General features: G+C 33.8%; 1 protein-coding gene across 1 annotated transcript; it reads right to left on the bottom strand.

The window, feature by feature from the left end:
- Nucleotides 1-1,119: 1,119 nt before the first annotated feature.
- LOC144565011 (uncharacterized) lies at nucleotides 1,120-1,711 on the bottom strand. Its single transcript, XM_078314625.1, has one exon. The coding sequence runs from the start codon at nucleotides 1,632-1,634 to the stop codon at nucleotides 1,203-1,205; it is 432 nt and encodes a 143-aa protein (XP_078170751.1). The 5' UTR covers nucleotides 1,635-1,711; the 3' UTR covers nucleotides 1,120-1,202.
- Between the last annotated feature and the right edge of the window lie 24,487 nt (nucleotides 1,712-26,198).

Below are 26,198 nucleotides of genomic sequence, written 5' to 3'. Positions count from 1 at the left end.
AACAATCAATTCTAACTGGATCAAACTCAATTCAGTGTCTATAAAAGATATATGAGTCTGTTTTAAATTTGTATCAGATTAAAAAAACAATTCGGATTTAGTATCAAATCAACTTTTGCGTGACTTACGTGTTTTCAGGGATAACGTAGAGCCAGTATTATTTATGCTTTGAGATTTGTGCATAACGTATTTGAACGGTTGAGATATCCCATAAAAACTCCTCCTGTTAAGTGTTAACCCTTATTCTTTTTTTTCAAAGCCCATGAAGGATAATTTGTGTTTTGTTAGCAATGCCCAGCTCTTGTCATGTAATTTGAGAATTGTACACCTCTGTGCACGACAACCTTTCTGTCTCTTTATCCGTCTCCATTAGTAAACTACAACTACGCAACATTCTTCCCATCATTTTCGAAATTAAATTTATGAAAGTTCGTACTCAGAAAAATGACTTTCTAACTTTTCTAATAGAAAATGAGAAATATTCTAGTTTTTGTTCTTAACAATTATAAGACCTACATATATACTATCTCGATTTTTTTTAAACTATTACCACAATTTGAATAAGCTTGCAATTAGTAGTAAAATTCTCAATTTAAAAAAAAAAAAAAACTATCACAACAATTTGAATAAACTTGCAATTATTAGTAAAATAGAAACACAGACTTTAAAGGTATAGTATGATTTTGTTTGTTTTAATAAACGGTCAGATCATCTCAATAACCTCCGGAACCTGAACCTGGAATATGAAGATTACCAAAAAAATAGAAGAAATGGTACAGCTAGCATGGTTTTTTTTTTTTTGCTTCAATACAGCTAGCATGGTTACTTTCAGAATTTAGAGGGTTCAAAACTTCAAATGCTCTGTAGAGTTATTGCCTCAGAACTAGAGAGGGTTGCTTAAGAAGTCTGACGTAACTCACAGATTCTTAATTTGGATCGAGTTCTTCAGAAAAGAAAAATGAAAAGAAAGAAATTAAAGATTATAAAATAATAATAATCTCAAGTTCAGCTTGGTTCAGTTACTGTTTTATTAACTTCCATCGTTTTCTTTTAATCACAAAGGGAAAAGAAAAAGAAAAAAAAAAAAAAAAAAAAAAAAAAAAAGGACAGAGAGAACTCATGTTGTCTTGCCCCTCAAATTCTTAGAACTTTATATTACATGTATATTGCTAATCTAACTAAACCTTCGAATTTAATTATGACTAGCATCCTTCAGGTATGCTCTCTAGAGAAGGCCTCCATCCTCTTACACTCTCTTCATCACTTTCCTTTCTCTGATCACTTCCTTGGAATAGAGAAACCATATCATCTAATGATACCTCCTCTTTTGTTAGCATCGCTTTTAATTCCTTCTTGGTTATAACCAACTTTACTCTAACAACACTGTCATCATCGAATCCTGTCTCGATCTTCTTTTCTACTGGAAGTATGTAGTACTGACGATCAGATACCATGTCAGACATCAGACCAAGCTGCTGGGGCATGGATAACGGGTCGGATATTATGTGACCCGGAAACTCTTCAAGAACTTGGTAAACCTTTAGAGGTGATTCATATGTGATCATTTTGCCATCCATTCTCATGATTTTAATCCCTTCCGATCTTGTTGTTTGAACAACTAAACAATTTCCCATGGAAGCACTAGACGGGTGTATGGATCCAACCACACAGCTATATGGAGAGGTGGTTTTTATTGAACATAGCAAAGTGGAGGGGAGGGGTTGATAGTGGATACTTAAAAAGAATGGGTTCGTGAAATGCCATCCATTACAGAGTTTAATTACAAAAATACCAATTGGAGAAGCCACTTGATGCCTTTATCCCATAAATCATGCTTTGTTGGTGGATCCCATGAATCCTGCTTTGTTTCGTTGACTTCGTCAACTGGGCCGGCGCTTTATCTAGTGGATCCTCTTTTGCAAGAATGCTTGAACAAATTGTTATTTTCGATCACTCAGATATTTTTAAAGAGAAGTGTTTTCATGTCTCAAAGTTTTTCGTGTCACAGGATATATGTCAAAATTTGAAATCAAAAGTAGATTCAAAATTTAATATTTTCAAAAGTTCAATTCATACAAAATTAGATCTTTAAAAAATCAGCATTTGATTCAGTAGCATAAATAATACTTTCAGTGTGAGATGTCACATGTTTGAAATCAAAAGAAGCATTCTTTTGTGAATAATAGTTGAGTGACTTGACCAAATGACCTCCAATTTTTACTAAAAATACAAAATTATGTTATTTTAGAATAACTAAATCTAATTAATCATCATATAAAGCTACTTTTTGATATATCGATTAGTATAAAATGGACTCTAAAAATTGTAAGAATTTATGCGGATATAGGTTTCGTGAGATAAAAACAAGATAAACAGTTTGAATTTGATATTTGATTATTAAATTTTTTAATTTAACAATAAAATAAAGTTGTGGAATTTTCTGGCAAAAAATTGTGACTTTGAATCCGTCCTCATTTTCCAATATTATGTTTTTATTATTATTTCAATGAAAAAAGGTACACTAAAAAGAAGTATGCTTCTATCTCCAATCACGGCCAAATATTAACCTAAAATAAAATATATTACCAAAGACAAAAAGAGTTAATTTAGTTTGCATTTACCTAACATATATAGACCGAATCGTCTGCCCCCCGGGGGGCAGGAATTTCCTGCCCCCAGAGTCTCTGCGGGTGGGACTCCATTTAAAAACAGTAACAAAAATTAAACCCTTAAACAGTAACGGTCCCACCCCGGTCCCACTGCGCAGAGACTCTGGGGCAGGAAATTTCTGCCCCCCCGGGGGGCAGAGGATTTGATTTCGTGTTTGAAGGCCTTTCAAATTGACTTGCAAATGCCGACGTGGCACTTGTTTTTTCACTTTCACCAATGCGTAACTCATTTAATTTTTGAAAGCTTTCATTATTTGAAAGAGAATTTAAAAGCTTTCAAATGAACACGCTGGAAAAAAAAGAAAAAAAAAAACATTTTCTATTCGCTCCAAAATCATCCTCTCTCTCTCTCTTCCCTTCGTTGCCAAAAGCCCAAAACCCAGTTCTGAACAAAAAAAACTATTGTCTCATTCTCTTCTCTTCTCATTGCCCTTCACAGCCTTTGACCAAGTTTTCAATAAAAGAGAGAGAGAGAGAGAGAGAGAGAGTTTCAATAAAATAGAGAGAGAATGGTGGGAGAAATAAATGGAAGGTCCGCTCCTCTTTAAGATTCGTGTAATATAAACCTTTGCAATTAGTGTTATTTCAAAAATGTAACTGCTTTGCAATTAATTGCTCATTTCAAATTGACAGCTGTTTTGAAATTGATTTGCAATTTCAGAGATGCTGTAATATTTAGTTAAACAAAACTAAAAGAGAAACCCATCAGCATCTTATGGTGAATAAAAATTGTCATGGGACTACTGATAAATAGTTAGAACTTTCTGCTTACATATAAGTGGCTTGGAGAATAAAATGAAACTTTTTTCAATGAAACAAAATATAACAAAAAAAAAAATAGAGAAAGATAGAAAGGTAAAAAAGAAAGAAAAAGTGGATGCTTATTGGCGATGAGGACTTCCCCATTAGCACTTAGTGCTTTGCACCAACCAATCACAAAATGATAAGCAAAGCACCAAGGATTGCGCTTGGTTTCTTGCATGTTTCTAAAGCTAGCTTGAAAAGAATGTTGCAACCTATTTTCCATTATCATTAAATTAATTACCGCGTCATCTTGCGTAAGCAAGAAACTAATAAAGATATATATCAGCTATTGGTAATATTTGTAACGAGTATTCACAATTTAGAAAGAAATACTAGCATATAATTAATTAGATATTCATGTACCAATGGGCTTAATTAATTTATTCTTGATTATGTTGTTGGTATAAGCATACATATCAAGAGAGCTTTACAATTCTATTTCAGTTTAGTATCATTTTTCTAAAATACAAAAAGGATTGGTTGCAGGTTGCACTGAGATAAGCCTCATAAAATCCATGATAAATGAGGACTATAGTGCAAGTGCAACAACAGAAAGCACGCCTGACAACTTAAATATAACTTTTTTCCATCTTTGAATTCAATGTTTGTTCCTCAAAGGTAGTATGGAGTACGCCACCTTTTACAAAGTGGCTGTCACCTTTTTTGCTCTCAAATCTCAATTTCTGTGTGGCTGTGCGCCTGTGCCCCTTCCGGCTCCGAAGTTCTGTTTTGCTATTCCCAGTTACAGAAAATTCTCGGATCTTTAATTTACATATTAAGTGACCACTTTGTGTGGATGCATTGACGGCTGCCAAGGGTCCACCCGATCTTTGTCCATGGCAAAACAAGTAAAAGATGTTCCAACTTTATCACAAACACATAATAGCACGAAAAAGGTAAATTTTCGGTAAGTCGGTCAACAAACAAATAATATTGGAATTCGGATTCAATGATAATATTATATATTTTTTTAGAAAAACTCGTAGGTGTGCTTTATTGAATTAAATTACGATTACATTCCTAGAAAGTTAACATATCTTAGTGCCGAAAATAAATTACCTAGACAGCTAACTTAAACCAAATGCAGAAAATAAGATAATGTAAAGAGTTACATAAAAGCATTAAAAATCTAAGGCGAACTGGTTATATATGACCCAGTTGTGTTGTAGGCCTAATTCTTCTGCTTCTAATATCTCCTATCATACCAATATGTGCTATATATAGTATCGTACCATGCATATTGGTCCGCAATATATATAGATCAATATATTTATTTTTAAAATCAAAACAGTTAATCTGAACAACACAATATGCACGCCTATTTGATAAAATTAAAAAAAAAATCTGACAAATTGGAATAAAATATTTAATAAACTATCTAAATCATCTAACAATAACCACACAAATTACAGTTTAGTCATATATACCCGCTTAGTTATCGCAAAGCAGACTTTGGGAGGGCTAATTAATATTGATAATATATAATTGGAGGAGGTACTATTTGAAATGAGATCAAAATAAAATATATATGTTATAGTTGTAACTATTAATTTTAGAGGAAAAGAAAGGAAATGATGAATAATTGTTCTTATTGCATTGATTTGTTCTAATCTTTACATAGCCTGTACATGAATATTTATAGCCTAAAATTCATATGTATTTCTACTAGCTGTTGGGCTCATTTCTATTTTACAATTGCAGGATCTATTGCCTAATTACACCCTAATCATATCCTATTTACATATATCAAGCTAGGTACCATATTTGAATGCCAGTACATTTATTGCCTAACTATGCCTATGATGAATATTTTCTGAGGCTATGATTTTATTTCTCAATAGTAACCATAATAATAATCCGCAATTCACATAGGTTGGTGAAGTTTAAAATTCACGATTAACATATATTACAATTATTATTCGAAATAATTTATTTTTGTTACAATATAAGTAATATCCTAGCTAAAAGACCAATATTTTTAAAACAAAAAGGTTTGAAATTTCACTAGTAGTAATACAAATATAAATTATATATCGTTAGACAATTTAGTAAAATAAAATTATAATACAATTATCCGCCTATTTATTTGCAAACACTCATTTAGTTTATATAAATTAAGGCTGTATCATGGTACAAGTATAATACAACTAATTCTTGTAGCACACGTGTTCATGGCAGCTTATATAAGTTATATCCTATATACTACAAAATATTTATTCACAACTTGGTACATGAACGCAACAAATTAATATAACCACTTACCATTCCAGAAGGCATGAATCATGAGGGAGTGAGCCTCTGGTACTATCTATATATTATGGATTGGTTCGTAATACGGATCAATATTTCTCTTGTTAAAATTTTAATAGGCGATTCGAATTGTTGAATATGATCTCATATAAATATATAGTAGCAAACCGCATTTTAAATATGTTAGAAACTTTTTTACTATTATTTAAGATAGATAGAAAATCAATTGATCTGAAAATTCTGAACAATCCAAAAATAGTTATTTTCTACCTATCTTTAAAAACAGTAAAAAAGTTCTAAAAAAATTAAAATTTTGGTTTACAAGTAAATATTTATATGAATATCATTTGGAACAGTTTGAATTGACCGTTAGAATTTTTAAAACAAAAATATTAATTTGTATTACAAACTAAAACCAAATCGTGACATGCATGGTACCATGGACTCACAATCTCACATCATGGGGTCTATGAAGATTTGATGGGGGGACAAAAAGAGGTGCAAAAAGGGTCGTGCCGACTGCTGTGGTGGGGTTCACTTGTTGTCCATTAATAAAATCAGCACGCATGCTTCTTTGAGACAATGGAATAGGAAAAATATATTTACTTTTGCTTGCGGGGAAAGGAATTTGTCTATCATCAACTCTCAATGATCTCTTGTTGATCGAAATAAGGGACATTCATTGTAATTTAAAAAATATATATTAAAAATTTCAAAAATAAGATGAGTTACTTTTTTTCGATAAAGGCATGTTTTCATGGAACTAAGTCAATGGTTCGGTCTCATTAATTTTCTAAATTATCATATCAACAACGACATAATATGAAAAAAATCAATAGAGGGTGGATGAGAGAAAAAGAAGAAGAGAAGAGGGCATGCAAATTTCACAATCGATCCTTACCGATCATGATATATATAGTTTTAATTTTTTTTTAATGATGAAACAAGTTGAAATCAACACTTATTTCTAATAATTAGGTTGGACTCATCTTTGAACTAAAAAAATCCATCTTATTTCTAATAATTATATATATTTTTAATTTCTAAAAGTAAAAATATTCATTAATTGCATATCAACACTTTCAAAGCCACATAAATTGTTAGCATATCTTCTTGAAGTGTATTGCGGAGTATTAATTAACTGATAAAATCTTGCATGTTCGTGTAACTTAAGGAACCGAATCCTCTGCCACCTTGTGGGCAGGAAAATCCTGGCCCCCATTCAATTCAACCAATTTAAAAATGACACATGGCATACCTTTTTAATTAATTTCTTTTTTGAGTAGAAAGTGATAGCTGCAATATTTTCTTTCCCTGTCTCTTCACCTTCTAAATTCATAAATATTCCCCTTTTCTTCCCCTTATCTTGAAGAAAAATATTCAAAGCTTAAGCAATCTTTTATCATGAGAAATTTTTGAGTTGAATCAAGTAACAAAATATTTTACTTATAAGTTATATATTATATTTTTCTGTTGTAACTTCTAGATTTTGACACTTGGCTAGATGATTAGTACAATAAATAAGATTAGGTTATTGAGTAAAATCTATATCAATATTCACCTTGTAAAAATAATGATTTTATAATCTTTGATATTTTTTTTAGAGAGAAACCCCGTAGGCTGTATGCATTAAACTGAAACACCATTACATGTGTAATGAGTTACAACTTGCAAAATAACATCTATTAGTAGGAAGTAGCTTAGGTCCGATGTCCATTGGATCCAAAGTGGTTCCAATGGGTTCGGTAACCGTCGGATTTACTTTAAGATTCGTGCCTGCAATTTCGCGTCTGCTTTAAAATCCGTATACACGAATCCTAAAGCAGATCCGACGGTTACCGAACCCATTGGAACCACTTTGGGTCCAATGGGCATCGGACCCAAGCAGATCTCCTATTAGTAACTTACCGGTTCCTTAATTTTTTTTTTTTTTTTTGGCAAATAGCCCCTTTGCAGCTTTCATTGATTCAACTACATGGTTTCCATTCAGAGTGTATTAATCAAGCGTTCCAGTTTAAAAGAATTTACAAAAACTGAAACCAGTAAAAGTAAAAGCACCCAGAGAAATTTATATTGTATATAATTATTGTGTATATTGAGAATTTACATTCAGAGTATACCTCTATGATAATTATTGTGTATATTGGGAGACAAATCTAATGTGCAAATTATTTTAAACCATTTAGAGATGGAATAAAAAAACAAAAATTGAACTTGAATTTAAATATTGACGTGGCTTCTCCGCATAATATTCAACAAATTGGTACTTCAAGCAAAAGCCCATCAAATATATAAAATTTGATCTACAAGTACGTTTTTATATGGAGTATCATTTATTTAGATTGGTTATATAAACTTTGAAAATGGATATATTGATCCATAGTACTCACCATTATGCGCTATGCATAGTACCATAGCTTCACTCATATAAATTTACCATTTGCTAGTACTAATAGGAAGTGAAACTGTAGTATAGGTTTACTTCTCACTTCTGAAAAATGTTCTACTGTTTATCATAAAAACATAAAGAAATAATAATAAGGGGAAATGGTCTAATAGTGTCAGAACCTTCGTCATATAATCTGATTTTTTGTGGTTTATCTTATAAAATTCCCTCTTTTTTTATTCAGTACATGAGAATTGACCAATGTTTCTATAATTAAATTGCTAATTAGATACACACCGGAACAATCAAAATAAATTACCAATTTTATATCCAGAAATCAATGAAAATAACAAAATAACCAGAAAATTAATGCTAGAAAAGATCAGGACATATTTACTGGTAAAAACTGGGAAATTAGTTACCAATTTTGGATACAGACGTGAAGGACCATTTACTGGTAAAAATTGAGACAGATCAGGAGCAGTTTCAGTTTACTGGAAAATGGGATGGGTTGTCAGAAAAATTAAAGAAGGAATTTACTTCATTTCCTTTTATATTTTTATTTTTTATTTATGGTAATGAAACTGTGTTAGACCATTTAATATATTACAGCTATCACTTTCTATTAAAAAAAAAATCAATTAAAAAAAATATGCCATGTGTCATCTTTAGATTGGTTGAATTGAATGGAGGCAGAAAAATCCTACTGAGGCAGAGGATTCGTTCCGTAACTTAATGGTATGCACATAGTTGTGGTAAATTTCGAGGTACCAAGCCTAGTATATTAGATTTTGCATGCAATTTTTAAAATTTTTCATTTATTTACCTAGTATACAAAAAGTTAGGATGCAATGATGTTGTTTTGTTAGTGTAAACAATCCAAAAAGATATGTCATGAATACAAAGGTATACTTAGTAATTGGTATTTGGAAATTTTAGAAGGAGGATTGGAGGATACATCCTCTCTTAGTGGAGATGATAGGAACTCATTTGTATAGAGTGAATTTTGGTGCGTACAGTGTTTGAACTTTTGATGGACCAAAAGGCCCCTGCCCAGCTCGATCCCCTGCCCTGTTTTCTCCTTTTCTGACCGTTAATTTATTCTGCTGCCCGCCTTCGCTGTAGGGGCATTTTGGTCCGTGAAAAATTCAAACACTGTACGCATTTTATTTTTTGTTTTTTAGATATTCCCATTCTATGACTTCACCTTATTTTCATTTACCATTTAACTTTCAATTCTTACTTTCAATCTCAATTGTTTTGAGCGTATTGGATTTTTATAAACAGTGATACAATCTTTTTAACTGCAATTATCAATTAAATGTGGGCAAGACTCATGTTTTTTTTTTATTCAAAATAGAAAAATCTTTACATTTCATAATGTAAATCAACTCAACAATTTAAGCTACAAGAAGTTATGCAACTTGTTGGTGACAAAAAAATTAATAAAACTAGAACATTTTCAATTGACATAGAAAGACCAAATTGAGAACTTTATAACTAAATGATCAAAATAGAAAATACATAGTGTCTTATGCTTTACAAAATTGCAAAAACATAAAAAAGATAACAATTAATCATGCTTTACAAAATTATCAAAATAAATATTAAAGAGAAATTAAATTGCAACTAATTTTCAGACAGTCAAGTAACATTTTGTCAACTTACTAAACTACACTAATCAACGATTCACACAAAGTTCAACAATTACCATAAACAAAACTACACTAATTAATAACCACAATTAGCACACAAAGTAAAATTAATCTTACTATAAGTGTCCTGGGTATCGAAGTGAATTTTGCTTTAAATGTATATTTTGCAACTTGTTCATGATGTTGCATCTTAGATCCGTTATTGAAACTAGTAGTGACGTCGCACTAGCCATTCCACTTGCAACATGTACAAGTATAAAATTAATTCACATCTTTCTTCTTGGTCCACGAAAGCATCACTTTAGTTGGCTTATCGCATCTCTTGTAAGAAGGGTTTGATAAGTAACGACTATTTTGACTACTCATTTCACTTACACAAACAAAATTAAGAAGGGTTTGATATTAAACCACAAGACACCATATTGTATATATTAAGTTTTTCAATTATCTAAACTTGAAAATTCATAAACTTGTTGATTAATTAATTTCATAAAGTTGATAAATTCATCAATTTTAAAATACCTGGACTAAAGCTATAATAAAAATCAGCTACTAATAATTTTTATTGAGTCATTTTAAATAAAAGAATAGTGTTCATTAACTTTTAGCAATTAAGCAATACATCTTAATTATGGTTTTCACATACCGTAATGTTGGTGTTGTCGAGTATATATTTTACCAAAGCAGATCCATATGCAATAGAAACAAATTTACTAAATTAAATTTACTAATAGATACTTCCTAGATGCCTTGCAGTCAAATGTGTGTACAAAAGTCAATACACACTTATCAGCCCTATTAAAACATAAATGAAAATACCCATTATTTATGCAAAATAATAATAAATCAGTTGGGAGTCTTTACGGATGTACTGATTTGATGTTAGAGTAATCTCTACATATGAATTAAAGCTAATTGAAGGTTTCATAATACAATTTTTGCAATAAAGAAAAAGTAAAAGAAGGGACCAAAGTTATTAATACGTATATAAATCCTTGCAATAAAGAAAAAGTAAAATCTACTTATTACATATAAACAAACTCACAAAAGTAGAACATCCTAGCACAATATATAATATTCTCAGCAGGATTAATTAACATAATTTCGGTATGTTATAAAATCTACTTATTACTGCCATGTAAATTAATCTACACAACATGTATACATTATCGATCTATCTTTGCTAACATATGCGTTGAGCTCATGGATTAGTAGTTTTTCACAATTAATGTAATTGAAGAATAAAAAAATGAAGTGAGAGAAAAATAAATGTCCACAATTAATTAATAAATGTATCCAAACTGCTGATCAGTTCTATGTCAATTATTGTTTTATGAAAGCACAACAAGTTGAATAAGAACATGCAGAAGAAAAGACAATAGTTTTTTTAATGAAAGAGGAAAAAAAATAATAATAATTGCGGAAGCTTCAAAAGATCAACTTCAAAGAAGCAAATTAAATTGTTGGTATGTGTTTAATACAAAATATCATCAAAAAATGATGGTAGTAAAAAAATGTGTTTACTCTTTTAACCTTCCGATAATAAATTGGAAAGAAAATCTATGATGGTAGTAAGAAATATTTGAACCGTTTGATGAATAACAAATGAACGGTCCTAACTAAAGGAGTACATGGAAGAATATGTCTATATTTAATTAAGAAGTGCAGATGTCTGATAGCGATTTCGATGTGATGCTTTTGATTACAATCATCAATAGAGAAAGCGACGTTTCCTCCGCTAATTATATTGAAAAAAAAATCTTATTGCCACTTGAGCACGCTATTTTGACTCTTTTCGCGACGAAATTAAATCAAAACTGATTTTCCATTCGTCTTGCTTTTGCCTATGCGAAGTTTGTAAGAACCAAAAAGTGACAACAATATATCTCTATTTTCAGAATATAAATTTATATTCACAAATCACAAGTCTACACGTAGGGGTGTCAATGGGTACGGTACGGATCGGGTGGAGACATTTTCATATCCATACCCATTATAATTGACCTTACCCATACCCTACCCATACCCATTAAAAATTGATCTTGCCCTACCCTACCCTTACCCGTTGATATTATCGGGTAACGAAACTGTAGCGGATGAATAACGGATAATACTAGTATAATAATTAGTTTTATTATATTTTACAAATTAAACATCAAAAACTCATTCATTTTAACACATATATAATTGCATTTCTAATAAAAAAATAAAATAAATGTGCAATCAATTCCAACTAAATCATTTTTATAAAGAATAAAAATTCAAAAACACGAATATACATTTGAGTAGGTTGAAAATTGAATTGAGTATACATTTAAGTGGGTTGAAAATTGAATTGAATATATATTTGGATTTTATAATTACCCTATAGGATAACGGGTACGAAATAGTCATTACCCATACCTTTATCCATTTATTTAATGAAAAAAAATTATTACTCATACTCATACCCAATAAGCTAACGAAAAAAAATCCTTACCCATATCTGCCTTATCGAATACGTTACGGATTGAGTAAACGGCTAAAAAGGTAACATTGACATCCCTACCTACATGCATTGGCTTTGGACTTCAAAAATATATATTCTATATAAATTTCTGCGCGTCTGTACGTACCTCTCAGACAAACATATGATTAGTCAACGTTTAACACTTCTAATTTCTAAGCATATGCATATGCATTGAGAATTGAGGCATACATTTATTAATTTTCGAAAAGGGATTTTTTTTTTTATGAAATCCGGAAATATAAAAGAAAAGATTTCTGATTCAGAGTAGGCTCATTCCATAGGATATAAATATGTTGCGATCCAAAAGAATTAGAGGGACCTGTTATTTTAAATCTAACCATTCATTTATTTTAAAATTTATACATAAAAAACAATTTCTATTAAAATTCGTACATTTCAAAAAAAAATATATTGAATTTAAAATAACAAGTATCGTGCCACTTCTTTGAATCACAGCAGATTTATTTCCCACTCCACATGTCATGGTCAAGTTGATATCCCATGACCAGAAGATCTGATGGATATGAAAGTAAATTCAATTTAATATTTGATTTTTAGGCCCATCAGTTCACGTGGCTAGCTAGTCAACCTATTTTGATCTCATGCTGATCTCATGTTGATCGAAGATTTAATTAATATGTTACGCAACAGTCAGTTACCACTTAACAGTAACCAATTATTGGAGGATCGATTGCATGACTAGATAAACGGCCGCGTCCGGTAGTGAATGGATGGTTATGCTAGCTATAGCTTCAACCTGACTATCTACATGCATGGATAAAGTTGTAGTGGGACGGCACCGCCGCAAAGACTACCATGAAAAGTGCCTCTAATTACCTAGCTCCCATGCGCACGTCTCATTCTAAGGCTTGAAAAATCAGTAAACGGAGAGTTGCGGTCTAGATTTTATCTTTCGAGACTTTCAAGCGTGCGCTTTGCTCTCTTCCTTTTAGACTACTTGCTATAGAGTTGAAAAAAAGTGCCGTGCCGTGACTAATACGCTGTGATTTTGGTCTCGTGTTGTGTCGTGTCGTGTCATGATCAAGTGAACAATGATCCGTGTCGTGACCAAAATGTCAAGGAGTGGTCACAGCACGCGAATAGTCACGATATGCTAGTCACGCCGTGACTCGCTTGCCGTGACTATTCATGTGTCATGTCCAAACGTAACTGGTCACGTTTCTCACGTTTAACTATTTTTTTTCATAATTTAAGTTAGTTTATTCAAGATTCACCATTTGATTAAGACCTAACGGTCCTAATTACACGTGACTCGCGTGATTACGTGCCGTGTCGTGCCGTGACCAAAATGTCAAGCAGGGGCGGAAGGTAAGCCTATCAAGGGGTGGCTAAGCTGCCCCCAACAATTTCATTTTTTTTTTGTCAAGTATATAAAAATTAAACTAAAACTTCTATTATATATATTAGCTACCCTATAATAATACAAAATAATCAAAGGGATTGAATATAGGATAATATATTTTTTTCATTTGCTAATTTTTTCAATAGTAAAACAGAAAAAAGAAACTAAAAAAAAGGAAAAAAACCATACCTATTACAATATTATCTTCATTAAGCATTTTGGAGAGGTCACCTTAACCATTTTAGAAGGTATTATTGATTGTAGCGGAAAACAAGAAAATTATTGGAGAGAAAAAAGTGATTAAGAGGTTTTCTGAAGAGAAAAAAAAATCAAAATTATAAAGGTGAAATTTAAATTGATGTGAAGAATGTAATATCTTTTTCATTTGATATTAGAGTTTGTTTCTTATTTATCGACTATTTACAAATTTTTAAATTGTTGTTCATTGTAACTTTTAGATAAAGGCTAATTTTAATATTTTATTTTCATAAAAGATTGTTTATTATATTTTTATTTTTTTGTAAAAATAAATAAATTATGATAAAAATGTTCTGTATGGAATTATAGAAGAGATTATTGAAATTTTGTACCTAATTTAAATCTAAATAAAATTATCTTTAAAAGAAAGATCTAAGGTTCTTATTACAAGGTAAATGAAAGCAAATAATGAAGAAACAATACTATCTTGTGTGATATAAAATTGGGTTTATATAGAAGTATTTTAAATATGATATTTATTTTGATCAGCCACCCCTATAGTTGAAGTTGAGTTCTGCCCCTGATGTCAAGGGATGGTCACGGCACACAAATGATCACGGAACAGTAACACGTGCCTGTTGTTCTAGCAATAATCTTTTTAGTCTATTTGACTAATTTGCAAAAACATACAATTATTGAATTTTACGATTTCTTCTATTTTAGAATTATGCAGGTTCAAGTCAAATGGAATTGCAATATGGAATACTTGAACTAAAGAAATCATGAAGACTTATCAAGAATGTAAATTGTAAAATCTAAACTTGGTAAAGTGTTTTTGATGTTGTTTCAACAGGATAAAAACGTTGGTAACGTTTGTAAAACGTTATAACGATTATACCTTAAGAAAACGCTGTGAAACAACTCGATCAAAGTCAAAAAAAGTCAAAAAACGGTGCTGTAACGTTTTAAAACGTTGGTAACATTTTCTGAACGTTTTAAAACGTTGGTAACGTTTTAATTAATTTCCAAACTTCAGAAATTCCTGATTTTGATCAAGTTTTTTACAGTGCAAAACGTTATGTAACGTTTTATAAACGTTGTAACGTTTTATAAACGTTGTAACGTTTTATAAACGTTGTAACGTTTTTGAAACGTTTGTGTAACGTTTTGGTGCAGCTCTCGGACTTTTGAAGGCTCATAAAACGTTACCAACGTTTCTGGAAAACGTTGTAACGTTTTAGCTCAATCAGCTCATTTTTGAGCTGCCACTATAAATAGACCGAAGGGATCACTTTCAAATCTAACCTAGCCGTCCCTAAACTTCAAAAGAGGCGATTTTCTGAGAGTTTGGTTCCACCATTGTTGATTGAGCTTAAAACTTCAATATCTCTCAATCAATCTCAAACAACCTCAAATCCACTTCACTAATCTCTAATTAGATTAGGTTAGAGTGATCTATTGAGTGTTTCTCTTGTTCTTGAGTAGCTCGTGTGACTTCCCTTGGTTGTAAGGGCTCGCCGGCGCTCATCTCTCGTTGGCCGTGACTTCCCGTTTTGTAAGGGCTCACGGTTCACAATTGTAATCCTTTCATATTGGGTAATAGAAAGGCGCACCTAGAAAGAGGTTGCGACGCCCCGGAGACGTAGGCCATTGTTTTGCCGAACTCCGTTATCATCCCGCGTGTCAATTTCTCTAAACTCATCTCTTTTACTTTCAATTGCAATTTATTTTCAGTTTTTGTTCAATTAGAGGTGCCCCTTAGTGTAACAGTGCCGTGCCGTTCCGTGACAGAGTCAGCTCTGCCATGTCATTTTTTCCACACTAACTTGCTATCACTAGTGGAGAACATACAATTAGTGTCGCCTTAAAAAACCGACACTAATACTTTAGTATCGGTCGTTTATAAAAAACCGACACTAATAATATTAGTGTCGGCTATTTATATGTAGGCGACACAAATAACTGAGAATTAGTGTCGGCTCTTTATAAACAGCCGACACTAATGTATTAGTGTCGGCTATTTATAAACAACCGACACTAATACTTAACAATTAGTGTCGGCTTTTATAAACAGCCGACACTAATTCTCAGTTATTAGTGTCGCCTATTTATAAACAGCCCACACTAAAGCTAAAAAAATTTCATTTTAAGTCCCGCGCACCTCTTTCAAACGCACGCCTAGGGTTTAAAAACGCACGCTTCTCTCCGATCTGATCTTCTCAAACCTAGCCGCTTCTTCTAGGCGAATACTGTTACACTTAGGGGCACCTCTAATTGCTCAAAAACTGAAATTAAATTGCAATTGAAAGTAAAGAGATGAGTTTAGAGAAATTTGACACGCGGGGTGATAACGGAGTTCGGCAAAACAAAGGCCTACGTCTCCGGGGCTTTGCAACCTTGTGAGGTGCGCCTTCCTATTACCCAATACGAAAGGATTACAACTTGTGAACCGTTGAGCCCTTACACACCAAGCGGGAAGTCAAACGGCCAACTCAAAGAGATGAGAACAAGGTCTCGATTGTCTAGAAACACAAGAGAAACACTCAATAGATCACTCTAACCTAATCTATATCAAGATTAGTGAAGTAGGGTTGAGGTTGCTTGAGGGATTTTGAAGTTTTAAGCTCTCACAACAATGGAGTAGGCTAAGCTCTCAGAAAATCGCTTTTGAATTAATTAGGGTCGGCTGAGATAGATTTGAAAGTGATCCCTTCAGTCTATTTATAGTGGCAGCTCAAAAATGAGCTGTTTGACATAAAACGTTACCAACGTTTTATTAAACGTTACAACGTTTTATTCAAATGCGATTTTAGGGTTTTAAATCTCTGACAGCTTAGTAAAACGTTACCAACGTTTTATAAAACGTTACAACGTTTTAACCTGTAAAAACTTGATCAAAATAGAAGTTATTTGAAGCTTAATTATTCCTGAAACGTTGCAACGTTTTATAAACGTTACAACGTTTCATGTTGGTACAGTTCAGTTGTGCTTCAGCAGTTCTAAAGCTATTAATCGGTACAACGTTTGTCAAACGTTATGACGTTTGTAAAACGTCACAACGTTTGTATAACGTTATAACGTTATAACTTGATTCTTCTTTTGATCAGTTTGTTGCTACTGATTATTATAAAACGTTACCAACGTTTTGAAAACGTTCATAACGTTTTATCTCAATTTAATCAACCTCACACATACTTTACCAAGCTTTTGATTTTACAATTTGTATTCTTGATAAAAGTCTTCGTGATTTCTTCAGTCCAAGCTTATTATATCGCAATTCTTACTTTTCTTGGACCTATATGTTCTCAAAAATAGAAGAAATCGTAAAATTCAATAATTGTATGTTTTTGCAAATTAGTCAAATAGACGTAAAAGATTATTGTACGAACAACAATCTCCCCCTTTTGGCGATTTGCAAAAACATACAATGTGAGTAAGTGCATAAATCGAAAATTTTCAAAAATTAGTTAATCCAATTTTGATTTTGCATTTCAATCCATTTGTACCAATTTCTCCCCCTTTTGGAAATCGACGAATGGGTGAAAAATTAACACTAATTTAAAGTGCTCCCCCTCAAATTATGCACTCTCCCTTAATTTAGTAATATAGCAACAATAATTTACAAATAAAAATAAAGTTGAGGGCATAACTTTAATATGCAAGACAATTCAATTTTAATTCACCATATCAACTTATATATATCAATATGCATAAACCATGCATATAAGACATTTCGATTCATGCAATCCAAGCAATTTAATAAGACTTGTCAAGGCGCCAAAATATCCAATTTTACAATTTCGCAAAATAGCCCCTTACAAGTTAGCAATTCATACACCATATTTAAGATATCTACATCTCATACATATCCACACCAAATTTCCAATAACACAATTCAATCAAGTCATGCAATTCAATCAAATTAAACTAGTTGAAATTCACCAATTTAATAATTCAAAACAAATTTAAACCATTTCAAAGCAACAATTCAACTAACACAACTAAATTAAAAGCAATTCAAACAATTAAAATTAAACATGCAATCAACAAACAATTCATGCAATTAACACACAATTTTAAATTAGCAAGTTTTTAATTTTGAAACTAGTGCGGTCTACTCGTCATTCATGGGGTCGTTTGGTGCATCGGCCACTTCTTCTTGACCTTCAATTGGGATGTCCTCTTCTTCATCATCCATGTCTTCTTCCTCAACCAGATGCTCACGTGCTCGTGCCAGGCTTCCCGAGGGACCATATGGCTTGATAAAGCGATTGGAGAGACTGGATTGTGCTTCATCAAGCGTATTGAGAGCTCGAGCATGTGCTTGCAGTTGTTGCCTAATCTTCATTTGCCCCTTTTCAAGCTTGTCGAACCTCCTTAGCGTGGCTTGATGATTCCGTTGAATCTCAAGACTTTGAGCATGCATTTGTTGACAAAGCCACATCATTTGCGCTTCTTGACCTTGTGGAGGGACAAATGCACCCGCTTGTGGCACAAATTGTGGTTGAGGTTGAGGTTGAGGTTGAGCCGGTGCCACTTCTTCTTCCGGATCCCAATATTGATTGGGTAGGGCTTCCGGATGGTTTATCCATTGGTTGATGGCTCTTGCATCGGGTTCATAGCGCCTCAGACCCGATTCTGAATGACCATGGACCCACCCGATTCTTGTCAAGTGGTCAACCAAACTGGTCGGGAAGGATACTTCTGCATCTTCAGGTAATTGGATACCGTTGAGGCGGATGATTTTATGAATGAGATGGGCATAAGGTAGAGAGTGGTTCGTGGTTGAAAATGCACCATTAATGTGACGAAGAAAGAAGTAGGGTATGTTGATCCTTTTTCCATCCATTTGAATGAGATGATGAAGAAAGTACATGGGTCCCCACTCAAGATTGGTTTTGATTGTGGCTTTGGGCATGAGGATGTTGTTGATGAAGAGAAAAAACAACCGATGTAGAGACGGAAGGTGAGAAACATAGATTGAAGACCCGGATATGTAGTTTCGGTCAAACCATTTCTTATAATCATTTGAGGTTCCATCGGCATAAAGAGGCCAACTCCTCAAGGGGTAGGTTTCCTCCCCGTCATTCTCAACCCCAAGCCATTGAGCCACATTATTTAGAGAAAGCACGATTTCTTTCCCGCCAACCCAAGAGGTGATCGTGAAGGGTTCATCACTAGTTTTGATGTTTGCATAGAACGTGCGGGTAAGAAGTTTAGTGTAGGGTTCAAAACAAGTCACAATAGGTTCCCAACCCCAATGATTCACATAATCAATTAACTTGTCATCCTCGGGTTGGGAGAAGGTGACTACGGATTTGTCAAACCGGTAGAATTCGGTTATTTTCCTATTCATGAAAGAACCCACATAGTTCTCATAGGCAACAATATCCCGGAATAAGTATCTATTTGACCGGTGAATGGTCCAATTTGGTTCTAGATTCCCCCCACTTCCTTGACCACCCTCCCAGTCCACACGTCTTTTCTTACTACCCTTAGCCACCGCATCTTTCTTTGGAGCTATTAGATTAGGTTTAGAGAGAAAGTTTACCGATTGAGAAGTGAAGCGCTAAACCGAGAAGAGCCCTAGAAGTGCAGTGGTGAAGCCGGATCGTCAATCCAACGGTCGGATCGCCGGATTTGCGTCTAGGGTTTAGGCTAGGGTTTTGGAGAGAGAGATAGAGAGAGAGAAATGAGATTTGGAGAAGAGAATAGAGTAGAGAGAAGAGAGGAGAAGAGAAATCAAGAAAAATTTCTTGATTTGGTGGAGTAAGATGGCCGGAATGGGTAGAGAGAGAGAGAACGGCGGAGTAGAGGAAGAAGAGAAAATGGAGGAAGAGGAGGGAGGTTTTGGAGAGAAAAGATAAGGAAGGGACGGGTCCGGATCCAATATAACGCCTTTTCGCTATAAAACGTTACCAACGTTTGACAATTGTTACCAACGTTTGTTTAAAACACTATGTTTTTACCTAAAACGTTATGACGTTTTTGTAACGTTTGTGTAACGTTTTTGTGAAGATTTCGGATTTTTGAAGTCTCATAAAATGTTACCAACGTTTGGAAAGCGTTACAACGTTTTCATTTGTAATTTTGGTCCCTTGTCAGGTAACCGTTGTAACGTTTTACAAACGTTACCAACGTTTTGAATGAAACTTTTACAATGTTAGCCCCTTGTCAGACAAACGTTGCAACGTTTCTAAAAGCGTTGTGACGTTTCTTAAACGTTGGAACGTTTTTGAAACGTTTGTGTAACGTTTTGGTGCACCTTTCGGACTTTTGAAGTTTCATAAAACGTTACCAACGTTTCCCAAAACGTTACAACGTTTATGGTGTAGTTTATCTCAGAATTTTGGCTAAGTATTAGAAGTAAAAACGTTACAACGGTTTCAGAAATGTTATGTAACGTTTTTATGGTGCCTTCGGACTTTTGAAGTTTCACAAAACGTCACCAACGTTTTCAAAAACGTTATAACGTTTTATTTATGTAGAACACTCTTTAAATGAACTATTTTGATTGCAAATGATTATTTTGAAATAAGTTATGAATATGTTTATTCTCTAAATTCAAGCATGCCTAATTTAAATTTCAATTCATTGTGTTGTTGAGTGTTTAAGGGTTTTGTGAATATATCGGCAATTTGTTCTTTGGTGTCGATATGTATGAGTTCAATTTCACATTTTTCTATATGATCCCTAATAAAATGATGCCTTATCTCTATGTGCTTGGTTCTAGAATGAAGGACCGGATTTTTGGATATCATAATGGCACTAGTATTGTCACACATAATTGGTACGTTGCGGAAGCGAATTTCATAATCATTTAGGGATTGAATCATCCAAAGAATTTGTGTGCAACAACTACCGGCCGCTACATACTCGGCTTCCGTTGTGGAAAGGGCAACCGAGGTTTGTTTGCGACTTGACCAAGATACAAGTGAACCACCAAGAAATTGGCATGTACCACTTGTGCTTTTTCTATCCATACGGTCTCCGGCAAAATCGGCATCGGCATATCCTATCAAATCTAAATCTGATTGTTTGCCATACCATAATCCCAAATTTAAACTACCCTTGACATATTTAAGAATTCTTTTAACGGCTTTCAAGTGCAATTCTTTGGGATTTGCTTGATACCTAGCACATAGACATACCGCAAATATTATATCGGGTCTACTAGCAGTTAAATAGAGTAGGCTACCTATCATAGCTCGGTATTGAGTGATGTCCACCGATGTGCCATTCGGATCCGAGTCAAGATTTGCATTCGTAGCCATTGGAGTTTTGCTTGTATTGCTATCGGTCATCCCAAATTTCTTGATCAACTCCTTCGCATACTTGGTTTGGCTCACAAAAGTGCCATCCATGAGTTGCTTGATTTGAAGTCCCAAGAAGAAATTCAATTCACCCATCATGCTCATCTCGAATTCACTACTCATAAGAGAAGAAAATTCCTCGGCAAGTGCCGCATTAGATGAACCAAAAATTATATCATCTACATAAATTTGCACCACCAAAAGTGATCCATCTCTCTTCTTGGTGAAAAGAGTTGTATCATTTTTGCCTCTAATGAATTCATTGTCAATTAGAAAGGTACTCAACCTACCATACCATGCCCTAGGGGCTTGTTTGAGTCCATAGAGTGCTTTGGTGAGTCTATACACATGATTAGGAAATGTTGGATCAACAAAGCCTTGAGGTTGATTAACATACACCTCCTCATCTATGAATCCATTCAAGAATGCACTTTTAACATCCATTTGAAATAATTTGAAATTTTTGTTTGAGGCATATGCTAAAAGCATTCTAATGGATTCAAGGCGAGCTACGGGTGCAAAGGTTTCTTAAAAGTCAATACCTTCTTGTTGTTTGTACCCTTGAGCTACCAACCTAGCTTTGTTGCGAATTACATTTCCATCTTCATCCTTTTTATTTCTAAAGACTCATTTGGTTCCAATAATCATTCTATCATTTGGCTTAGGTACAAGTTCCCAAACTTTGTTCCTTTCAAATTGAGCAAGTTCATCTTGCATGGCACAAATCCAATTTGGGTCTACATTTGCATCTTTAAAATTTTTAGGTTCTATATGAGATACAAATGCACAATGACCAATCATTTGATTTAATTCAGATCTTGTTTTAACCCTTTCCTTAGGATCACCAATTACATTAGAAAGAGGATGAGAAGATACTTCTCTTAGGTCTTGGGGAATTTGATACTCAATTCGTGAAGGTTGTATCTCTTCGGTTTGTATTCCTTCAACTATTGGATCCATCTCATTATTGGTTGCATCTCCAATTATTTGATCCGTTTCAATAATGTTGGTTGTATCCATTTCGGGTTGAGTTTGCTCGGGTTGAATCTCAATTGTGTCGGTTCTTGTCTCAACTTCATCTTGATCAAGAATTGGCACTTCAACACCTACAATCTCAATACCTTTCTCGACCTTTTGATTAGCATTTTCATCAAATTTAACATGCACGGATTCAATTACAATTCTTTGAGATGGAATGTAAATTCTATAGGCTTTACTTGAATTTGAATACCCTACAAACATTCCCTCAATTGATTTAGAATCAAATTTAGTTACTTTGGGAGATTCATCAAGAACAAAGCATTTTGAACCAAATACTCTAAAATGAGATATCTTAGGCTTGTACCCTTTCCATAGCTCATATGGTGTTTTATTCAATATAGTCCTTATGCTTACGCGATTTACCACGTAGCATGCCGTATTTACCGCCTCGGCCCACAAGTGTTTGGGTAAGGAGTATTCATTTAGCATGGTTCGGGCAAGCTCAACTAAGGTTCGGTTCTTCCTCTCAACTACCCCATTTTGTTGAGGTGTGCGAGGAGCCAAATACTCATGTTTATATCCCTTTTAGAGCAAAGTTGATCAAATTTTGCATTTTCAAATTCCCCCCCATGGTCGCTTCTAATCCTAATGATTTTTGACCCCTTTTCATTTTCAACACGTTTGCAAAATTCAATGAAGTTGCTAATTGCATCATCCTTGTGTTGTAGGAACAAAACCCAAGTAAAGCGACTATAGTCATCTACAATTACATATGCATATTTCTTCTTTGCTAAACTTGGTACACTTATTGGTCCAAATAAGTCCATATGTAATAATTGCAAAGGTTGATCGGTTGAAACCATATCCTTGGATTTAAAGCTACTCTTGGTTTGTTTACCTTGAACACATGCATCACATAATCCTTCAAGTTCTAATTTATGTGTTGGTAAACCACGCACAAGGTCTAGTTTGACCAATTTTTTAATGGTATCAATTGAAACATGACCTAACCTACGATGTCATAACCATGATCCACTAGATACGACACTTAGACAAGTTTCACCGGAATCAAAATAAGTAAAATACAAGTAATAAACATTTTTCTTTCGTTTACCCGAATAGATTAGAGCATCATCCGAAGATCTAACTATGTGACAAGCATTAGCATCAAATTTGGCATAGTATCCCGAATCACATAACTTACTTACACTAAGTAAGTTATAGTCTAATCCATCAACAAGATATACATTGGATATGGTCAAGTGTTGGTTACCAATTGAGCCTATACCAATAATAGAGCTCTTTCTTTGATTGTTTCCAAAGGTAACCGTACCTCCATCATATGGTTCTAAGAATTTAAAATTAGATTTGTCACCGGTCATATGGTGTGAGCATCCACTATCAATGATTCAAGCACTTTCCTTTTGAGATGAAATCAAACACACCTACAAAGTATATATTAGTTATTATTGAGTTAGTAACTAACATATACCTTGTTTTTAATCTCCCCCTTTATGTTTGGCAATTACAAAATTTTAGGAGAGATTAAGTGTGAACCTAAGCTAGAATAGATTTAGGAACCCAAACAACACTATGTTTGTTGTTTACATTCCTAAATCCACATTCTAAGGAAGTGTGGCCAAGTTTACAACAATAGTTGCACATTGTAGTTGATTGCTTTAGTGTAGTAGAACCTTGTTTGAGAATGGATTGGTACTTCACTTCATACAAACTACTCTTATTACTATCATGTGACCTATTTGCAACTTTAGATGCAACACTCTTGATTTTGTTAGAATTAAATCTATTGTGATGTTGGGAAACATCTCTAGCTAAACCATTTCTTTGAGTTTGGTTTTGTAAAGCACTTTTATTTTTGAATTCATAAAACCATCCATCGGGTCCTTTGAAATATGTTTTGTTTGACCTCTTTGGATTAAGAGTGTCCCTCTCACTATCTTTAGAGACATTCTTGTTCTTGGAATTTCTTTTATTGTACTTGTACCTAAATGCATAGTTTGGTTGTTTAGCATTTGAGGCATGAGAAGACTTCAATTTTGATGACTCATTGTTCAAAGGAGTTAGACCATTTTTAGTAAAAAATTGATAATTTGAGTATTGTTCACAATTAAACTTTAGTTTGGCATTTGGAATACTTGAAGTTTGATAATGTTCCCCTTTTTCTTTAGGGCCTTGCATGTGATTAGATTTAAGTGAGGATTTACCCTTCAAAAATCCAAGACCAACTCTATCATTTTTATAATAGGATTGATCATTTATCAACTTGCTCACATAGTAGGGATCTAGACTAGTGACTTTTGATAATTCACTAGGAGATCTCAATGCCCGGATTTCGGTTTCCAAAGTTTGAACTTTAACTTTTAAAATGCCTATTTCACCTAAGTGTGATGCTTTTAATTTTTTATTTTCAAGTTCTAGCATGTCATTTTTAGCAATTAATTTTTGGATAATACATTTCTTCTCAACCAAGGTTCTATTGGACTCATCAAGGAGTGATTTCAACCTAGATTCATTATCATCGTGCATTAGAATTTCATTATTGAAAGTGCTTGCATCATTGGTGTCTAACCGATTTATACTCAAGTCATTATTGGTCTCATTTGTGATGATACAATTTTCAATATCAACTTCACCACTATATTCTTCACCACCTTCATTTACAAATTCAAGTTCGGTCTCATAACCATCAAGACTAAGAGTTGAATGTACCTCACTAGCAAAGTTTGTTGAGGTGTTGACCCCTTCATCTCCCTCCTTGGTATTCCTTGATTTAACAAGCTCCATGAGAAAGTTGATGGTTGTTTCATCGGTGATGTTCTTGCTAGCTATAATTGAATCTATATCAATTTTCGAGGGATCTTCATCTACACTTGCCATCAATGCAAGGTTGATCTCCTCTTCATTCTCCGATTCCGTGTCGGATTGTTCCGTCTCACTATCCGAGAACAAAGCTTGCATGGCTTTGGCCTTCTTCTTCTTATACCCATCATACTTTTGTCTTAGTTTTCGATCTTGTTGTGTTTCGCCATCCGTATTCTTCAATTGTGGAAATAGCTTGAAACATGTTTGAATGGAATGCCCTTCTCTATGGCATGCGAAACACATTACCCTTTTGTTCTTCTCTTCTCGTTCCTTGTTGTATTTTCTTTCAAAGTCAAGCATTCCTTGAAACATCTTGGATAAGAGAAGAGCATCCTTGGATGTTTCATGATCAATTTTGTTGATAAATTGATCATTTGAGAGACGGGTGTTTGAGGAACTTGGAAAGTTACGGTTTTGTGCCGGAAAAGCTACGGTTTTTGATTTTGAGCTTTGCTTCAAATCACCGGATTGTCGAAGTTTTTCTTCAAAACTTCTAAAATGGGCATAGAGGTCATCCGGTGTGAATGTGTCGTGCGTGCCTTGGATTGCTTCTAGAGCACTCACCAATCCGGACCACCTATCCCTCATGAGCATCACTCTCAATAGCTTTCCTACAATTTTATTGTTAGAAAGTGGTTCTCCCAATTCGGTAAACTCATTTTGGATATGCATAAGTCTATTATACATATCCTCAATGCTTTCACCATCTTCAACCTTAAAGGTTTCAAATTTTGCTTCTAAACTGGTTATTTTGGTTCGTTTGATTTGGGTATTTCCTTCATACCGGTTTACAAGAGCATCCCACATTTCTTTTGCACTTGATGCACTCCCAAAGAGTGAGGCTACCGATTCACTAACCAAATTGAATATGGCATTGGTTGCTAGGTCATTGTCTTTCTTGGTTTGTTTGGAATCGACGGTCTCAATTTTGGCATCGGTTGAACCCTCGGTAGATACACTTGTGTATGTTGGTGTATACCCTTTTTCAACCACATACCACACCTCAAGGATATTCAAGTAGTTAATCATGGTTTTCTTCCAATGCATGAAATTTTTGGTGGTAGTACCAAAAATTAGGGGTTCTTTCACGGATCAATAGGGTGCCATTTGTCAAGTTGATCTAATCTCCAATTAAGTGTGTCTTAATTTGAGTAACTTGCTCTGATACCACTTTGTTACACTTAGGG

Source organism: Carex rostrata, chromosome 1, assembly GCF_964058835.1.
Source record: "Carex rostrata chromosome 1, lpCarRost1.2, whole genome shotgun sequence".
Classification (NCBI taxonomy): Eukaryota; Viridiplantae; Streptophyta; class Magnoliopsida; order Poales; family Cyperaceae; genus Carex; species Carex rostrata.
The sequence above is the reverse complement of the archived record's forward strand: the minus strand, read 5'-3'. Positions and strand labels throughout refer to the sequence as shown.